The sequence below is a fragment of the Myiozetetes cayanensis genome, unplaced genomic scaffold (assembly GCF_022539395.1).
Source record: "Myiozetetes cayanensis isolate MyiCay16 unplaced genomic scaffold, myiCay2020 scf1, whole genome shotgun sequence".
Classification (NCBI taxonomy): domain Eukaryota; kingdom Metazoa; phylum Chordata; class Aves; order Passeriformes; family Tyrannidae; genus Myiozetetes; species Myiozetetes cayanensis.
Window position 1 is genome coordinate 47977210 of NW_026086604.1, and position 17880 is coordinate 47995089.

At 42.0% G+C, this 17880-nt stretch overlaps 1 protein-coding gene across 1 annotated transcript in view; it reads left to right on the forward strand.

Annotated features, from left to right (window-relative positions):
* Positions 1-17880, forward strand: part of EMILIN2 (elastin microfibril interfacer 2) — a 35806-nt gene extending 17926 nt beyond the window's left edge. The window contains exons 5-8 of the mRNA XM_050321573.1: positions 5993-6325; positions 6883-6921; positions 11933-12073; positions 12862-17880. Of these exons, the coding sequence (XP_050177530.1) occupies positions 5993-6325; positions 6883-6921; positions 11933-12073; positions 12862-13199 (851 nt within the window). The 3' untranslated portion in view covers positions 13200-17880. The remainder of the gene's footprint in view (positions 1-5992; positions 6326-6882; positions 6922-11932; positions 12074-12861) is intronic.

Here is a 17880-nt window from a genome sequence, read left to right on the forward strand (position 1 = left end):
TTTTTTTTTTGTTTGTTTGTTTTTCAATTGGCTTTCCTTTCTGAAACGTTTATAAAAGAGCTAAACAAGGGAGGAAACACTTAATATTACACAATTTCCACTCTGTTTTTACAGTGACTCTAATTTTGGCTCTTTGCTCTAGAACACCACAGAGTACTTTGAGTGCTTTTGAAAGTATCCTCCAAAAAAAACCAAAACCCAAAAAAGAACTCTTACATGCTTTTATATTTACTCTGAGACAGAATAAAGAGAGTGGGAAAAGTAGTATTTTTGAATAGTGAGTTTAAAGTAATAATTGTCTGTGACTGTTACTCCAGTTAATTTGATTTCATTTTTTTTCTTTTGTTTTATTCTGTTGTGTGAGATTATTCTGTATGCCTCAGGGGAAATTGAAAAGCAAATGGAGAAAATCAAGCCAGAGTAATTCAAATTTATTTTAATAATATATATTATCCCTGCATTTTCTAAGTTGTGTTCTTAGCATGAGTTAATGATTATAATTCAGCACCAACTCTTTGATCTAGAACTTTCACAAACAAGCTCTGGCGTATCTTGGCATGGCAATATAAGAATTCTTCTTTGTAGTTCTCACAGAAGTTTGCATTCCCACAAGGTAGTTGGCAATAGTTGGCAATAGCTTGGCACTGTTTTCAGTCCTCAGCCACTTCTGTTGGTAGTCCAACATGTTAGTACAAATCTACGTCCACAGGTGGTTTAAAGTTTGCATTAGAGCAGCTGAGAAGCAGGGGTGCGTTCTCTCTGACTCAAAATACTGTGAAGTGGTGACCTCAGCACGATAGTGAACCTTGCCATGAAGGTTTAGGGACCTTGACAAAAGCCACTCTGTTCCCTCTGCAGTTCTTGCTCCAAATTTCAGCAATGGGTTGCTTTGCTGAGAGAGTCAAAGTTTACAGAAGGAAGCCGAGTTCCTGTTTCTGTTAGCATGACACAGGAACATAGGAGACTGCTTTGAAACTGCACTCCTCAGCTGGCTGATGCTTCTGGTTTTAATTCTGTACACATATGAGATAAATAAGGGGCCAGTTTCTCTGACTGGCCTAAAATTAGGAGAGGTGCTGAGGGAAGAGCCTGTGGGCTGTTGCAGCTGATGGTGGTTGGGGGAGATGAGATGCAAGACTGTGAGCGCTTGTCCTTGAATTGACAAGTCGTACTTCATGAAGGCTCTGAAACTAATTTCTTTAGGGAAAACTATTCTTCTCACTCCGAGGCAGAGACCTGAAAGCCTGTAATAGATGTGTTTCTTTTGTTTAATTGTTTAAAACCAAATGTTTTGCAGTACTTGATGCAAAAATCCTTCTGAGGTGAGAAGCTTTTGTGTGAAATTTAGAAAAAATACATTTCTCTTCCTTTAAAGGAAGAAGTGAAGAGGAATGAAGAGGGTCAATCATTTTTAGATAATTCTTTTAGTGTCACCTTGACTTCAGTTCAACAGGGTTAGGACTTTTACCCCTAGGTCTTGCAGAACCAGACCAAATCCCCATTAAAATGGAATATGATGTATCTGTGTAATCCTGTTTCTCATCCATGTTGCCCAAAATTAATTTGCACTAGGGACCGACACTAGAGAAAGGTCCAAGATACACACAGTAATCTTTCTTCTGCTGTTTAAAGCAGATGTTCAAGTGACCTCATGTGTTGCATTTATCAGCCCCTATTACAGTGTATTAAAGCTCCAGCACAACTGGCTTTCCATAAGATAATGCTGCTTTAGGGCAGACCTCTCCATCTGCCATTGGATGCTAAAAGCCCACGGAAGGATGCTGCTGCTGGATCTGGGGTGCAGGCACTCTGAGCATCCCTTGCTGCTATGGGGTGCCTCTGGCCTCTGAAGGATTTGTGAAGCACACAGTTCCCAAATGTTTCCAATTATAAGAACACTGTCTGGCACAGCAGTCTAAGTAAGTTTTGAAGGCTGGAGTTGCAGAAACATTTTGGCAGAAGGACCTTTTTTGGAAGTGATTTGGGAACACTGTTACTTAAGTTGGGGTATGGCTTTAACTATTTTTATGTCTGTGATCTGCAGCGTTGTCTCTGATACCAACGTTATTTGAAAGGAAGACTGACAGTCCTGGACTCGGATCAGTGTAGAATTTCTTATGCACAATTTGCCAGCATATTGTAGCATTCAAATGATGTCATTGGACTTCAGAAGGGCCGAAACAGAAACAAATTGTTACTAATAAAGTTGTTGAGGGCAGTAAGGCAAGGATATACTGCAAAGAATACAGTGTAAAGTCTCATCAAGTAGTGTAAACCCAGCACACTGTAAACCTGAGCAAAGTCATATGAAACACTGATTTTAGGAATATGACTATATTTTTTTCCAAGTTTTTTTTTATTAAAGGGTTTCAAGTGCCTCAATCTAGACTAACAAACCAATGCAGTGAATGGTTGTACATCAGATATGAACCCAGAGGCCAGAAATGTATTTAAATTGTTATAATTTCTGGTGATGGTAGTGAAGTGTCCTGCCTCACACAAGGCAGCGGTGGCAGCAGGCGGTGGTCTGCTCTAAGTGTTTAGGGGACCCCTCATGACATGCTCTCCGAGGTAGTGTGATCCTGTAGCTTTTCATCCACACTAAATGGTGGCTGCCTCCAGCTCCATATCTCGCAGTGTAAGTTGTTCTCCTTGCACTTCTGTGCTTCTCTGTGAGTACGTTTGCCCTTCAAATGGCACGGAACTGAAAGCAATTGTAAAGTTAGTGGTCTCTTTTAATTACTGCCTATTCATATAAATCCATGAAGTTTGCTACGGATCAAAGTGTGGTCTTGCAGCCAGATACCGTGCTGGGAGTGCAGTTTGCTTTGGTTACGGTTATTTGACCTGAACTGCATTTCCTACGGTAATTGTCTCTGTAGCAGGGTTTTGAAAGCAACAGCAAAATGTTGTCTGATGAAGTTATGGTCTAAGAAACCTAATGTGTGCTCTGCATTACAACATCGATGATAAAAGGTAACATAAAATCTTAAATGTTGTAGTGTGAATAGTCATGTAGTCGTTATATAGTCAATTCCTCTGGGCTCCCTGTGAGCTTGTGCAAAATGCTGCTTCCTAACGTAATTGTAAAATCCCTTTGGTATCTACAAGAAAATTCAAGTGAGGTCTTTCTGGCTTCTTGTGGGTGCAGTGACAGATTCCTTTTACTCATTAGTTTGCTTTATACACTTTGTTTCTGTGTGTTTTGGGGCCTGAGGAGAGCATGATCAGAGCAGAATGATACTAGAAACAAACACATCCCAAAGGTCAACCCACCTCATGCATCCAGGTTGCTGCTCATCTTCCTTCCCAGCAAATCGTTCCTCCTTCAGGAAAGTAACTTGCAGGTTAAAGCTGCCTGGCTGAACAAATAGAAGAGAGAGGAGAACAAAAGCATTCTTATTGTCAACCAAGGAGGAAAATCTTTCCTTCTGTTTTCAGTTGTGGATGAGCATCTGAGAGAAGATGCTTTTATGTGATATGATAACCAAATTGTCACTCACAACGGTGATGACAACCAGAGCAGCAAGGCCATCTCTGCAGAGGACAATGTTAGTGTTCCTAGCTGTTCTATCCTTTGCATTCCCAGACAAAGGGGAAGATGATGGGGAAGATTCTGTTTCACGTGCTGCTCAGCAAAGTCAAAGCAGGTCCAGCTAGATTTCCCCCAGCCTTCATCAGGGGTTCATTTTCTCATTGCCTTGTGAATTGAAAACGTGTGTTATGGAATTCAGTGTTAGAATAGGCTGACTCCAGTGTTACCATCTTTATCTAGTGAGGTATTGGTACTTTGTCTTGCTATGATGCATCTCAGTAGAAGAGGCCAAAAGGCTGGCAAAGATGGCAGACCAGATTACTCTCAACTCACACATATCTGATTACTTCCACTTGAAGTTGAGCTTTAGGCAGGTGATTCTGGATTTAGTTCTACAGAGATGGGATAATTCTGAATATTGCAGTATTGATGTTGAATGCAAGGAAGCAGTTCGCTCAGGATGTGGGATTTCAGCTGTTGACTGTTTAAAGGTCTAGAAAAACAAACACAGAAATGTATTCATTTTCCCAGTGTCATTCCAAATAATTGTCTTAATAAAGCTCAGTATAACTAACTCAAGAAATTACAAGTATGTGCATCCCAAGTAATTTGTTAGTTTGTGTTTTGAATTAGGTTAATCTAAAGATCTTAGTTGAAGGTCTAAATTGATGCTGCTGTGAACAGAAGTTGGCTCTACTAAGTTAACAATTCTGTTAAACAATTCACTTTGATATTTAAAGGCTTTTTTTTTTTTGAAAAAAATTCTAAGATTTTTTTTTAATCTTGGAATTTTTATGAAAATAATTTTAATCTGTATAAAGCGAACATTTCACTCTTTAGGCCTCTGCCTTGTGGACAGAGTTACCAAGAAAGCTTTAGCCCAGCTTTGCGGTGTGCTGCCTGTGTAAGTTTCAATCCTCATGACAGGGAAAGTCAGCCAGCAAAGCTCAGGGAGATTTATTTCCAGCAGTCATATCGAGCAAGTGAATGCAGGTGGTGTGAGACTATGACTTCAGACATCCTCCCCGTACTCTGGAAGGCTTATGTGGACTTCTCATGAGACTGAAAACAAGAAAGGGGATTCACAAGGGTAAAGTGCAGGTGCTGAGTAGTCACAAAACAGCATATGGTTGCGATGACACTGTCCAGACCCCAGTGTCTTGGACAATACCTGCATGTCTTGGTTGTAAGCTCTTGCCCCAAGGAGCAGCGTAAGGCCCTCCTGGGGTTCCCAGCTGCACAGCAGAGCCAGGGGAAGCCGCACACCAAGTCTGTTTCTAAGTACTGCCAGGTGATTTAATCCCAGACACTGATGAATTTACCCAGGCTGATTTTGGACTGTGCTGAATTGAAGTGCTTCACTGTGATCACTGAGACCTCAGAGAGGTGGTCTCCACTGTGGACCATGGCAAGCACCTGTGATATGTGACATGTTGCATCAGATGAATTTGCAATGGGGTTTGTGCCAATTTCTACAGAAACTCACATCAGTCCCCGCACCTAACCAAAGTAACCTATGCTGAAGTTTAATTTAGCATGAAATTCTAATTATTCTATATAAAAGCTGTCATTGCATCTGCTGAAACCCACACATTTGTAGGTTTCTGTTCTTAGTGTAGATGTAATTCAGCTTTATTATCGGAGGACATTTCATTCTTAAATGTCATCTAGGACTTCATTTTTATGAATATCGTAATTCCTTTAAAGGGCTTAGAACTACACCAGATACACAAATGTAACCATGTCAGTGCTGTTCAACTCTGATGTCATAAGAGTTGGCTGCCCTAGTGGAAAAGTCTTTTAATGGTATCTCTTCATTTTAAACAATAAAGAGTTTTCTGGTAGATTATATCCTAGGGTTTTCCCTTCATTGTCAGAAAATATTAGTAATGGAAGCACTTGGAAATTTAAGTTCATTGCTTTTTAAAGTAAGGAAAAAGAATCTCATAAGTCGTGCTCATTGCTGAACTTTTTTGCTGTGGACAATTTTATCATCATGCTAAAGAGTGAGCCTTGTGCTAGGAGTTGTTTGAGTACAGTGGCAGACTACTCAATGGGTGTGAGGGGTTGAGCAGAACTGAAGCAAAAGTAGAGAGAGAGAGCACGCAGTGGAGATGAAGGTACTGCTGGGAATAGGTGTGATACACACCCTGCTTGGTGCAGAAAGTCAGAACTTGTCTAGTGTTTGAATGAATGTTCACGGGTTATTCGACTGCTGCTTGTCCTGTTCCCAGACTGTCCTTTCCTTGTGTCGCACAGGCTGTTAGAGAGGGGAGTCTGTAGTACTGAAAGAGTGGAACAGAGTTTTGCCAGTGCAGTCTTGGGTCTGAGGGAACAGGTGGCCTCCAATTGAGTCCTGTTTTATTTTAAAGTGTTTATTTTACAGAATGATGCCATTTTATTTACTGTTTTAAGCAAATAATTTTGTATCCTTCCTCCTCTTTCATCATTTCAAAGGGCGATCAGAAGTACCACGGCAGCTGTTGCCACCAAGGCCACCCACGCCGCCCCATCCTGGCATATCCCTGCTGCCATCCAGGCCAAGGATACAACCCCCACGACACAGGACCCCCCTCCAGCCACCACAGCTGAGACCTCCTCAACGCCCAGTGCTGCCAGGGTCAGGAGTTGTGCCACTTCTGCCTGGAACAACTGGGATCATCTTGGAGACTGGAGAGGCAGGGCCTCCTGGCACAGTTTTGATGTCAGGAAGAGGGCGGCTTAGAAGTGCGGATGGCCAGGCTGGTCAAAGTACCGTGCCCGTTGCTGAAGGGTATGCTGGAGCACCAGGTGAGAGAACCAAACTGGTAGTGAATCACTCCCAGCTAAGTGCAATGGACATGCCAGGTCTGGCTGGAGAAGTGACACTGAGATCTGTTGTGCTTTACCAGCCACTTTTTGACCTTCCTTGCTTTCGAGAATGGGTTTACAGCAGAGATGATTTGTGAACGGGCCTTTGCGGCCTCCAGCTGGCTACAGAAGTAGGGGAAACGCATTCAGTGCCAGTTTTGTTGCTTTTCCAACCCTGCACAAAGCATGAGGTCAGCAGAGCTGATGTAAAATCCCTGGTAACTACAGCAATCTTTGCCACTAGGGAAGCTTAAATGATTTTTTTCTTTCCATAATGCTTGCAGTGGATTTAGTACACTGAAGTAATAACTTGGTTTTCTTTGCCATGACCACCCCAGTGTCACGATAATTGAGCATTTCATAAGGGATGCTGTTTGGTAGCTATTTTGGTAGGTTGCTGTTCAGTAACCAAGGATCTTTTCAGAAGACTGCAGTGATATTTGGTCATAATGAACTCTGCTATGCACTGAGTCACATATACTACTTCTCCTTTGTAGGATATCCAAAGTCATCTCCTCCTACCACAGACTCACAAGGTAAGGCAGTTGTTCCCTCTTCACACAGGTATTTATTGTTTGTTTCAGTCCCTAGAAAGTCATGGTTGAAAGAAAAAAAGTGTTGATTCTTAGTATGTAAGTTTAACATTGAAGAAAATCTGACCAATTTTCGCTATACGTGTGCATCAAAGCAGAATCTGCATACTTTAAAAATATGGGGGGGAGAAGGAGATTAGGTTTGGAAAAATAATTCATCTTGGGTTCTTGTTATTTACTTCAGTGTGTTTTTTAAATACAAAGGGTTTGTATTTTCTAACAAATTTTAGTACAGACCTTTTGTATTTGCCTTTTAAATGAGAAAATAAAAATATATTTTTGCTGATTTTAGTATTTCTTTAATAACGTATGAATAAGGCCAAGACTAAGATCTTGAAGAACTATTAGTGTCTTAGCCTAGTGCATGAGTTGGTTCTCCTCTTGTGAGAGTTTCTGCCTTTGTTGGAATCACCAAGGCTTGTGCTCCTGACTTCAGTGAAAGCAAAAGTGATGCCCACTGACAGCCACAGATTAAAGGATTCAAAATGCAGTTTTCTTGATTTGGTAGGGTGTTTTTTATTTTTTATAAGTGTTAATATTGCAATTCATTTATGGATTTGTATGAGAAACAGGTATAAAATTTGTGTAGGACATGCTAGTTTGCCTTGATAAATACGCTGATTAGGTGTTGCCAGCCCTGCGATCTCATACTCAAGATATTATCAAACCCTGGGGAATGGTATCCTCAATCAAAGTAAATGTTTCCACACCCTCTTCAAAAAGAATGATTTCATCTAAATTTGTTTGAGGAAATATGGGAAATAGACGGAAATAAAACGTATGGGCTTTATGGAATCCAAAATCCTACCCCGGGACTTAGTTTGATGTCCATAACAAAATCACAAAAACACGTCGTAAAGACTGGTCTGGGGACTGACAAAAAAAGAGTCGTAAAGCGTTCACACTGTAATGCTGATATTTATACATTCTAATTACAAATCCATCAAGCCTTAAAGCAATCTTTTTGCATTTGGGGATTGGTGGTAAGAACAAGCAGCAATAGATGAGGTTTCTGGAAGAGGATAAGAAGTAAAGAAACATTCATTTATCTTGATGCCAGCAAAGCCAGTATAGATGTCTAGATTTCTGTGATAAATGGATTTCCTGGGGGTTTTCTTCCACTTTGTACAATTTATTGCAGTTTATAGGCAGCAGTACTTTAATAAGTTTATGCTAAAACTGTGTGAAACGGTAGTTGGGTGTTAGAAGTGTTGAAAAGGCAGGGTGAGGCAGGCAGTGCACCCATCTGCTGCTTGGTGGAACATGTTGGTGGAACAGTTATCACCCTGGGATCCAGAGAGAGGTGGACTTCACCAAAGAGTTCCTTTTCCTGATCCGTGCCCCTGAAGACCTATCTAAATATAAGATACACCTGCTGATCTGTCCTTTAGCTTCCCCCCAAGCGCCTTGCAAACCTTAATGGCAGGTACAGTCATAAAACAGAGAGGTAAGAATGGTGCAAAGAGCTGTTAGACTTCTGTGGAGTTGGAGCATGTACACCCACTGACCCTAACCTGGCCCTGTGGCTGGATAGATGAGCCAAGACCAACAGCATGAGGTTCAACAAGACCAAGCGCTGGGTCCTACACTTTGACCACAATGAGAGACGCAGGAGAAAAGGATGTGTCTTCATAACACACCGAGGTGTCATCCACATCAGAAACACTGTGACTTAGCAGAACAGCTTCATTGAGCACTGGCTCATGGAAATCAGTGTGATGCTGTGCTGCATGGCCATCCCATAAGCAGAAAAAAAAGTTCCTGAAAATGAGACATTAGGGTCAAACTGAAGTGTTAAAAAAGCAAATCTGACAAATCCTCCTTACTTGTGCCATATTCAAAGGAATCATAAGTGCCTGCTGGCAAATTAAATACTTATGATCTTTCTTATGTGTAGGTCCTTGAACAACCTTCATTCCAGTTGCTGAGCAGTTGTCAGCAGCACCATCACACTGTTTTTTTTTTTGTCCTCCTTTCACCTTGATGGCAAATGCTTATGCTGTGCACTATTTTGTTTTGCTTAATATTTTTTTCTTCTTTCCTCTCCTTCTGGTCCTTGGGCTCTGTGGGAGGCGTGAGCTGTGCTGGGAAGTCAAAAGAGGTGGAGAACCAGAAATACAACTAACAGATGGGTGGAAGTAGATGTAACCTAACAAGGGCCACCCATGCATCTTCTGTGGTTCTTTGACTCCCCAGAATGCATCATGTAGCTTAGATTGCCAAGAACAGACAGACCTACTCCTTCTTACGTGTATATATATAGATAGATATATCTATCTCACATGAAACCTTCTTGAATGCATCTGAAGGAAAAAGAGTTTTATCTACTCCCAGAAGCTGTAAAACTGTGGTTGAATCTTTTGTGAGACTTTTTGTCTGCCTAGCAGTTTCCTCCTCAGAGCTGTGCCTGTGGTTCACTGCTTTTAAATGTGTTAAAATTTTTGTTTCTGCTGTTAATACTTCCACAACACTGACTACTTAAATGAAAGTAGTTTCCAAGCCTGGACCTTGCCTAGAGAATCTGAACTTTGATCTTTGCACGAGGGAAAGTGTTTTCAAGGTGGGGGGGGGACATGTAAGAGAGGGTGGTGTACCCCTCTGTAAAGGTTTGCAAAAGCACTGCTGAGCTGTTGGTAGGAATTGTGAAAGCTATGGACAGGCACAACTCCAGCTGGAAGCAGTGAGGAGGGTAAGAGAGCACAGACACAGTGTCTTTCCTGCACCTCCTTATATTGATCCCTGAACAGATCTACAGGATATTTAGACACGTTTAATATTTCCACTTTGAATAGGTACATATAGTGTGCTAAACCAGGCTGCAGATCTGAAACAGTGTTAGCAGCATAGCAGAAAATAGTTATGCCTAACAACTGTTCTAGCAATTAGTAGGGAAAATCTTGAAGGAAGTCATGGCAAGCTGGGGCAGGAGTGTTGCTCCTTTATTGGGATGACACCAATCCAAACAGGACTGTAGTTGCTTCAAAGGAAGAGGGCAGTGCTCCTGGGCAGGCAGCATATAGTTTGTGCAGTATGACTGCAGGGGAGAGAAAACATTCAAGCGGGCCAGTAAGAAGTAAGTTGAGGTGTGTTCTCAGTTGATTTGAGTCTCAGGGTAAGCATCTACATAGAGATGCTTTCTGTAAGTAGTGTGGTGTTAAGGTGGTGGAGTTTTACAGAAGCTGCTTAAGTAAGTAGACTTCCAGAAATTAATTTTGGTCCTTTCAGATAACTTCATCTTAGCTTACAGGGGCACCTGCAGGCACACTGGCAGGCAGGGGTAATGAAAAAGGGCTTCTGTCTGCTTTCTAAGCATGAGACAAAATGCTGAATGAGATTTCTAAAGATAGAGGAAGCAGCTGGTTACCAGCCCCCAAGGGAAAACAAGGTAGTTATTTGCCAATTCTGAATTTGCGGGCATGTCTTCCCCTTGCTTTCCCCTCGCATTTCCCCATGCTGAGTTATTCAGAAAAAAGTGGATAGGATAGCAGACCATTTGTATATCTACATTTTAGGTGAAGTTTTGTAATTTTAAACTTTAATTTTTAAGTGATATAATTTGGATTAGATTGGATATTAGGAAAAGCCTTTTCACCCAGAGGGTGGTTGAGCACTGGAACAGGCTCCTCAGGAGAGTGGTCACAGCATGAAGCCTGTCAGAGTTTAAGTAAGTGTTTGGACAACACTCTCAGGAACATGGTGTGATTCTTGGGGCTGTCCTGTGCAAGACCAGGAGTCTCTTTCAGTTCAGCATATTCTATGATTTAATGACTTGAACCTTTGTTGCTGGTGGGCATCTCTGATTAAGAGGGAGAGGGCAAACATTTATTTTAAGGAAGCGGAAGGAGCAGGGTGAAGCAGCAACTGTGGACAACTTAAAGGTCATTTGTTGTTTACCTACTTGCCTGAACAAAGCAACAAGAGTTGACTACTTCTAGCAGTGTGTACTGCCTTAGGGGAAATGTTTAAAGGGAAGGTAACTAAAATGGGACTAATAAGTGGTTCAGTACCAAACACTTGCCATTAAATCAATCTGTTAAAAGTAAAAATTTATCTTAATTGTCCAAATTGTATTTCACCCAGCCCAGTCTAACAGCAGTGTTTAGCTGGTAAGCAGATAGTCACTATAAAATGCCTAAGTGTCTGTTTAATCTGCTGAGAAAAGGAGAAAAAATTGTGAAGTGAAAATTCACCCAAAAGGGAAGTGCCAGAGTGAGAGAATAGCCTGGTGATGATTCTCTTTGCATTAATATTGAAACATTATATATTCTTATAGCCCTTTTCACCAGCCTTTGGCAGAGAAAGTAAGAGACATAAGCTGTGTGCAGCTTCTCAGCATGACTAGGAAAGCTGGTACAAGCTAAAGACCTTTAGCACTCCTGTTGCCATTGTGATAGTGACAGACAGAGATGTTGAAGGGCAACTTCAGTCCTGAAGAAGGACTTTGGCAGAAGCACTGCAGAATTGAAAGGTGGCAGGATTTCTACTGCCAGCATTTAGAAGCCATATAATGTTTTCCTAGAAGGAAAAAAAACAACAAAAAAACCCCAAAACCAAACAAAAAACCCAAACAAACAAACACACACAACAAACACAAACAAACAAACAAACACAAACAAACACAACAAAAACAAACAAACACAACAAAAACAAACAAACAAACAAAAACCAAAACAAAACCCCCCAAAAACCAAACCAAACCAAAAAAAACCAACCAAACAAAAAAAAAACAAACCTGTGGCCAACACAGGAACTTTATGGTACTCAGTAAATTTTATGGTGAGACACCTGGGCCAGCAATACATATTCTGCTAATTCTGGCATCCCTCAACTGACAGGATTAGTCCAAGTGGAGTTATGTGCAGGAACAGAGACGTGGGATTATATAAACCATCACAGGGAAAAGGCTGTGTTGCCATCCTGATGTGATTCTCACTCATGTTGTTACCCCTTTTAGGACCTGCTGCTGCTGCTGCTGCGCCCTCTCTGGTGTCATTTTCTGCTGGGCTCACACAGAAGCCTTTCTCCAGTGATGCCGGAGTGGTTCACTTTAACAAAGTGCTTGTGAATGACGGGGACTATTATAACCCCAATACAGGTAATAGCCAAAGGATATGGATCCACAGAGATGATAGACAGGCAGTAGTGTGGGTTACCAGGGTTTGCTGTTATTTTGTTGTTCAGTGTGCCAGCATAGACCTGAGATAAGTCCATTTGAACCAGACACACTGGGGTAAAAGCCTCCTGTGGATGCGAACAGGCATACACTTTGCCATGTCTGATTTTTCACAACTGCCCAGTACTACTGAGGCCCAACTGTGCCTTCTCTGGCGGCACAACTGATTGTGCTCCTCACCCCACCACAGGCCAGCTGAGTCCAGGTAGCAGAGGTGAGATTCCTTCCTAACCCTTACTAACTAATCCTGACTTCACTGCAGCTTAGCCAGCTGGGTCACCTAGAGGAGAAGTGGGAGGGGGGTGACTCATACTGCCTCCCCACTGGCCATACCTGCAGGCTGCCTTCTTCTCAAGCAGGGTGTGTCGTGTCACTTGAGGGTGTTAGGTGTGCCTCAACCTACTGGGGACCTGCACAGCATGTGGGTGTCTCTCACACCTTCATCCAGCTCCGAGTCATGGGAGCTGCTTAGGACAGGACGTTTCTGAATGTGGACCAGACCTGTTCCTGTCCTGGAGGAGTGGTGGGCTCTAACACAAAAGCAGCACTCCTTTGTCTTCATGACTGTGGTCAGTTGATCAAGGTGGACCTCGTGCAGTTACCTGTACGTAGTGATGGATAACCCGTGTAGCTTTATGTTTGTCATTGTGCTTAGAGAGGTCAGGTGTCCCCATTTTGAATAACTCTGAAAAGCTGTCTCTCTTGTGCAGGCATTTTCACATCACCATATGAAGGGCGCTACCTGATCACCGCCGTGCTGGCCCCAGAGAGAGATGAGTATGTCGAAGCTGTGCTGTCCGTCTCCAATGCAAGTGTGGCTCAGCTCCACACGGCTGGGTACAGAAGGGAACTGCTGGAGTATCACAAACCCTACTCGGGGAAACGGACCTGTGGTGGTCCTGGGACGTTCCACCTTGTTCTTCACCTCAAAGCAGGAGATGAAGTAAACGTCGTCGTAACAGGAGGCAAACTGGCCTACACAGACTCTGACGAAATGTACTCCACATTTAGTGGAGTTCTCCTTTATCCTTCTATTTCTCATGTTTAGGTTTATCTTGAACAGGAAAGAAGGGCAAGATACTCAGAAGAAATTAAGTGTAATAAAGTCCAAAGCTTTAATATATTCAGTTTATATGTTTGATTTCAGTGATGGGTTTATAGTCTATACTGAGAACTTTTCCTTGTCCTTTGTTTCGAGAGGGAGCTACAATAGACATGTTTCTGTAGCTGAATGAACTCCTTCCCAAGCCCTTGTTTACCTGTACAAGCAGAACAACTCTTTAAAAAGTATGTTCTCAATAGATACTTCTCCACTGTGCTCTTGCTGTTCCCTATTAAATCGTCTTTGCAGTCTTCTCCCTAGTTTTTCAAATTGTCCCTAGAATATCGGAGTTTACATCTTCGCTCAAGTTTACAGTTGTGGTCAGTTATTTTCATGTTTTCAGTAAAGCAGGGGCAAGAAAGAGAAATTGTAGTGGATGTGGTTGGTGACTTTTTATTCCTTGTGTTATTTAATCACGTGTGTTTGCATAATCAATTAGTGCAATGCAATTGCTGACCATGGTGGTGCAAAACAAAACGATACTCATCAGAATCGGTTTTCTTCTCTCCTCTAAGGGCCAAACACAGTGCTAGGCGGCAAGCTGAGTGACTCATTCCAGTCAAGTGAAAGCAGCAGTGCAGGGAGAAACTTGCCTCAGCTTTCCACTGGGCAGATGTGAGCATAAGGTGCAGTTGGTTCTACTGAAAGGTTCAGAACAGCTACTGTCTGTTTATAGAGTAAAAAAAAAGGATCAGTTAAGCATGATGCTCTTGGGATTAAAGCTTGCTGCTGGAAATTAATTAAACAGGTCAGAAAAATCAGAATTATCTTTGCTTAGCTAGGAAAATGGTAATTTTGAAAAGTTTAAAAAAATTTACAAAGTTTGTTTCTGGCACTCCTGCAGTACTTGCATTAAGAGTGAAGATTTTGTCTTTGGTGCATTGTTGAAGACAAATCAGAGGAAAAATGGCTAAAGGAAATACAAATAAAATAAAGGAAAACAAACAGTCTTATTAGTCAGTACTGTCAAATGCAGAAACCAACCATCTGCAGCCTCCTTCGCACTGGTGCTTTGGAGTGAGGTTTGTTTTAACACTCAGCATCTGTTTATATGGATGAAACAACTTTCATAGCATAAAAAGACAAACACATTTGGGGCAGTAGTATTTTATTTCTCATTCTAGCCACTTCTCAATGGAGGTAACAAAAATGATGTTTTGGCTCTTAGGGGATAGCATTTTGATGTCTTTTGTGGCTGAAAAAAAGATCCAGCCTTGCCTTACTGAGTGCAGGATTGTTAATTTGTCACCTATATATTCTTGTATCAACTGACCTTTTGAATAGTCTGTTCATGCCACATAGAGCTGTATTTGTCCATAGTGGTTTGTATAGTATATTTTCCTTTTTAAAAAAGCAGAACAGCTGTTTATAGCCTCAGAACAAACAATTCCTTTAGGTGAGGGAAGAACTCTCTGTGCTGTAAGCAGCACAGTATGTTTATAGCTGAAGCCCTTCCCGTCTGAGGAGATCAGATGAAGACTTGTGCCTTTGTTGCTTAGCTTTGGAATAGATACTTCCTAATAATTGTGTTTCCAGGCAATGAGATGGGGCCTTCCCACAACAAACTGTCACATCCTGGAAACTGAACTGCCTTTGAGAAAAGCAGGCAGAAAAAACTTTCTCTCCACAGAGGAACTCTTGAGTCAGTCCCTGTGCAGCTACGATTGCACTGGGGGTGTTCTGAGCACAGGAAGGAAATTGTGAGCGGAGTTTTAATGCACCTGGTTTGGGAAGATCTCTTGGCACCTGATTTTCAGAAATGATGGTGTTAGAGATAAGCAGAAGCTGGCTGTATTTGTAGTAGGAAGGCTGTTTCTGTAAGAGAAGCTGTTAGTCAAGAGCCGAAGATGTACAGTGAACTTGCACTTCACAGCCTGATAAAAGGAGCCGCCTCTGTCTCATTTCCCTTCACGTTTTCTGGACCTGTGCTGGGGGGGCGAGGCATTAGCATGTTGTCAGCAGCCACACGATTGTTCAAGGGGGGCTTAGTGTTGTTTTGTCCTTTCTGTCTCGTGTCTTTCTAGGTCTCAGAATTGAAGGGCAGATGTGAAGCATTGTATTTTGTGTTTCCAAAAGTCAAGCACATCATCCACTTTTTTTTTTTTTTTTTAATGTAATTTCTTGTTATGTACGAAAGCCAGAGAGGCATTTTTTTTCATTTAGAATATTTTTCTGTGTTCTCTAAGAAGTTGGCTCCAGACTACGTATGACTCAAGTATTGTTAGATTATTGTTGCCTGTTCTAAAAATGACTCATGGAAATAAACAAAATGAGCTGAGTGCTTAGGGAGACCTAGCTGGCAAACACAACCTTTTTTTTCCGCCCACTCCAAGAGAGAAATTTTTAAGAATCGGCAGTGCAAGTTTAGTGCTAAGAGTTGCAAATGTTATATCGTTTAATTATTACCTAACTGCTCTGGGAGATTGCTAAATCCGATTCACACAAGCCCAGTCTTCTACTAGAAAGTTTCTCCTTAGGCCCAGAATCTGCTGATACCCGTGCTGGAATGGTTGGGGCCCTCATAACGCTGAGTAACTGGTATTTGTGCACTGCTGTAAAGCAGTCCCTAAACTGTGTTGCAGCAGGGCCCAGTCTCAGCGTATTTTGAGGATACTTTTAGACCTTCCAGGGATAGCTTCCCATTCATCCCTAGCAGTGTGGGTGGCTAAAGCTATGACCTTTTACAAGGAACCTCTGTCTTAAATTCCTGCCTTTGTTGAGGGGGACTTGACCCTTAATTTCCACTTCGTTGGTAATTGTTGTAATCAGAGTAGATGGCTCAATTCCTCCTAATGAGGTTATTTTCCTGAAGCTTACAAGGTGAAATATTCACCCAACTGGGAAGACTACAGTGCTGTAGCCCCTTGATAGGCAAAGGGAGAGTGGAACCTGAGTTCCAGTTCTCCAGAGAGTGCCTGGATAAAATATTGATAAAGCAAGAGCTGGAAGACACTCAAGCACAGAGGCATTTATGGGCCTGCTGGGGGTTGGGTCCACACAGAACAGCCCAGCTTCAAAGAAAGAAGCAAGAGCCCTGCTCCAGAATACCCTGAACCTGCTGACAGAGCTTTTACATCTTTGGTGAGGATCAGCAGCAGAACATGGAAACACCTTCACTGAAAGGAACATTTCTCACTGGGGGTTCGTAATTTGACTACCACATCCAGGAGCATCCATGAGCTTATATAGGAAGCATCTGTTAACGGAGAAAGCCTGAAAAAAATAAATCCTGTAGGTGGGAGCTGTAAGGCAGGAATGCTGCCTGTTTCACAGATCACAGTGCCACCTTTTAGATCGGCTTTGTAGGTAGTTTTGTAATGCAGTGTATGAGAATTGCAAGATTCTTGGGCCATACAGTATCTGTCGTGCCAGGTGCTTGTTTGACACTGAAACAGGAAGAAAACGAAACCATACCAGGTGAAGCTGAACAGGCAGACAGGTGTCTGACATTCCCAGAGCTGGGCATGAGGCATGGCAGTTCCACAGGGACTCTCCCAATATCAAAGCCAGCCAAGTCCCCAAGGCAGCATCACTTGTGAGACAGGTGAATTCCCACAGGCAGGTCATTAGCGGCAGAACATCTGAAGACAAGCCAGCATGCTGACAGCCAGAGAGACTCGGTTCTGCCAAACATATCCTAGAGCAATAAGGTGGCATATAAATCAGTCATATCTCCTGGAAAGCTTGCAGCAAACAGGAATGCCAATTTTCACAGCAAAAAGTAAATAAAAAGCTACCTCATCGTTTTAATTTGCTGTTAAGACTTCTGAAAACATTTCTATGCTGAGCAATCTAAGCAGTGAGGACTGTCTGTCGTATTCCACTATGTTTCCTTTCAGTGTACACCATGTTAGTTGCAGCAACTTTGTGCAAGGTCATGGAGACTATTTGGCTTGGTGAAGGCAACCAGCCCATCAAGAAAAATTACAAAAAGTCGAGGAAATGGAGCAAACATTAAGTGGAAAGCATAGGAAAGCAACTTAAAATAAAATGCCCATCACTACCCAGTGCAGCTTTAAAATGCATGGAGAATACAAAGTAAAGGGATCTCCAGCTGGACTGAACTGTTTCCTGAGGATACATGCATTTGGAAGTGAGTGTTATCTGCTGATTTAACTAAGACCTTGTGTTACAATCCAGTAGTGGATACAGATCTATTTCACTAAAACTACAAAAGCACTTGTGATCTCAGCTTGGAGACGGGAGAAATATGCACTCCAATGAGAATTACTCAGCAAGTACACGTTGGCTGCAGGTTGCTCCCACATAATGGCAGGGAGTTCAAATCATCAAGTTACCAGGAATACCTGGGGGCAGTGTCCTGTCATCACAAGGCAGACTTGTGCTTGAGCCAACCCTTTTTTGCAATGTACCCTGCAGACTTGAGACGAGATGCAGAACAGAAGCTCTGCCAATTCATTGTATATGGGAGATTTCAAAAACATCTTGTAACATGTACTACATAAGCAGGTTTTGGCATATATTTTGCTATATCTTGATTGTGAAAAAAAGGAACATTAGTAAAATTCTTCAGCAAAAAAGAACAGCACATTTGAAAGTATGCTTTAGGTATGCATGTGTATACATATATTCATGTGCATATATATATATAAAAATGGATAGAGAG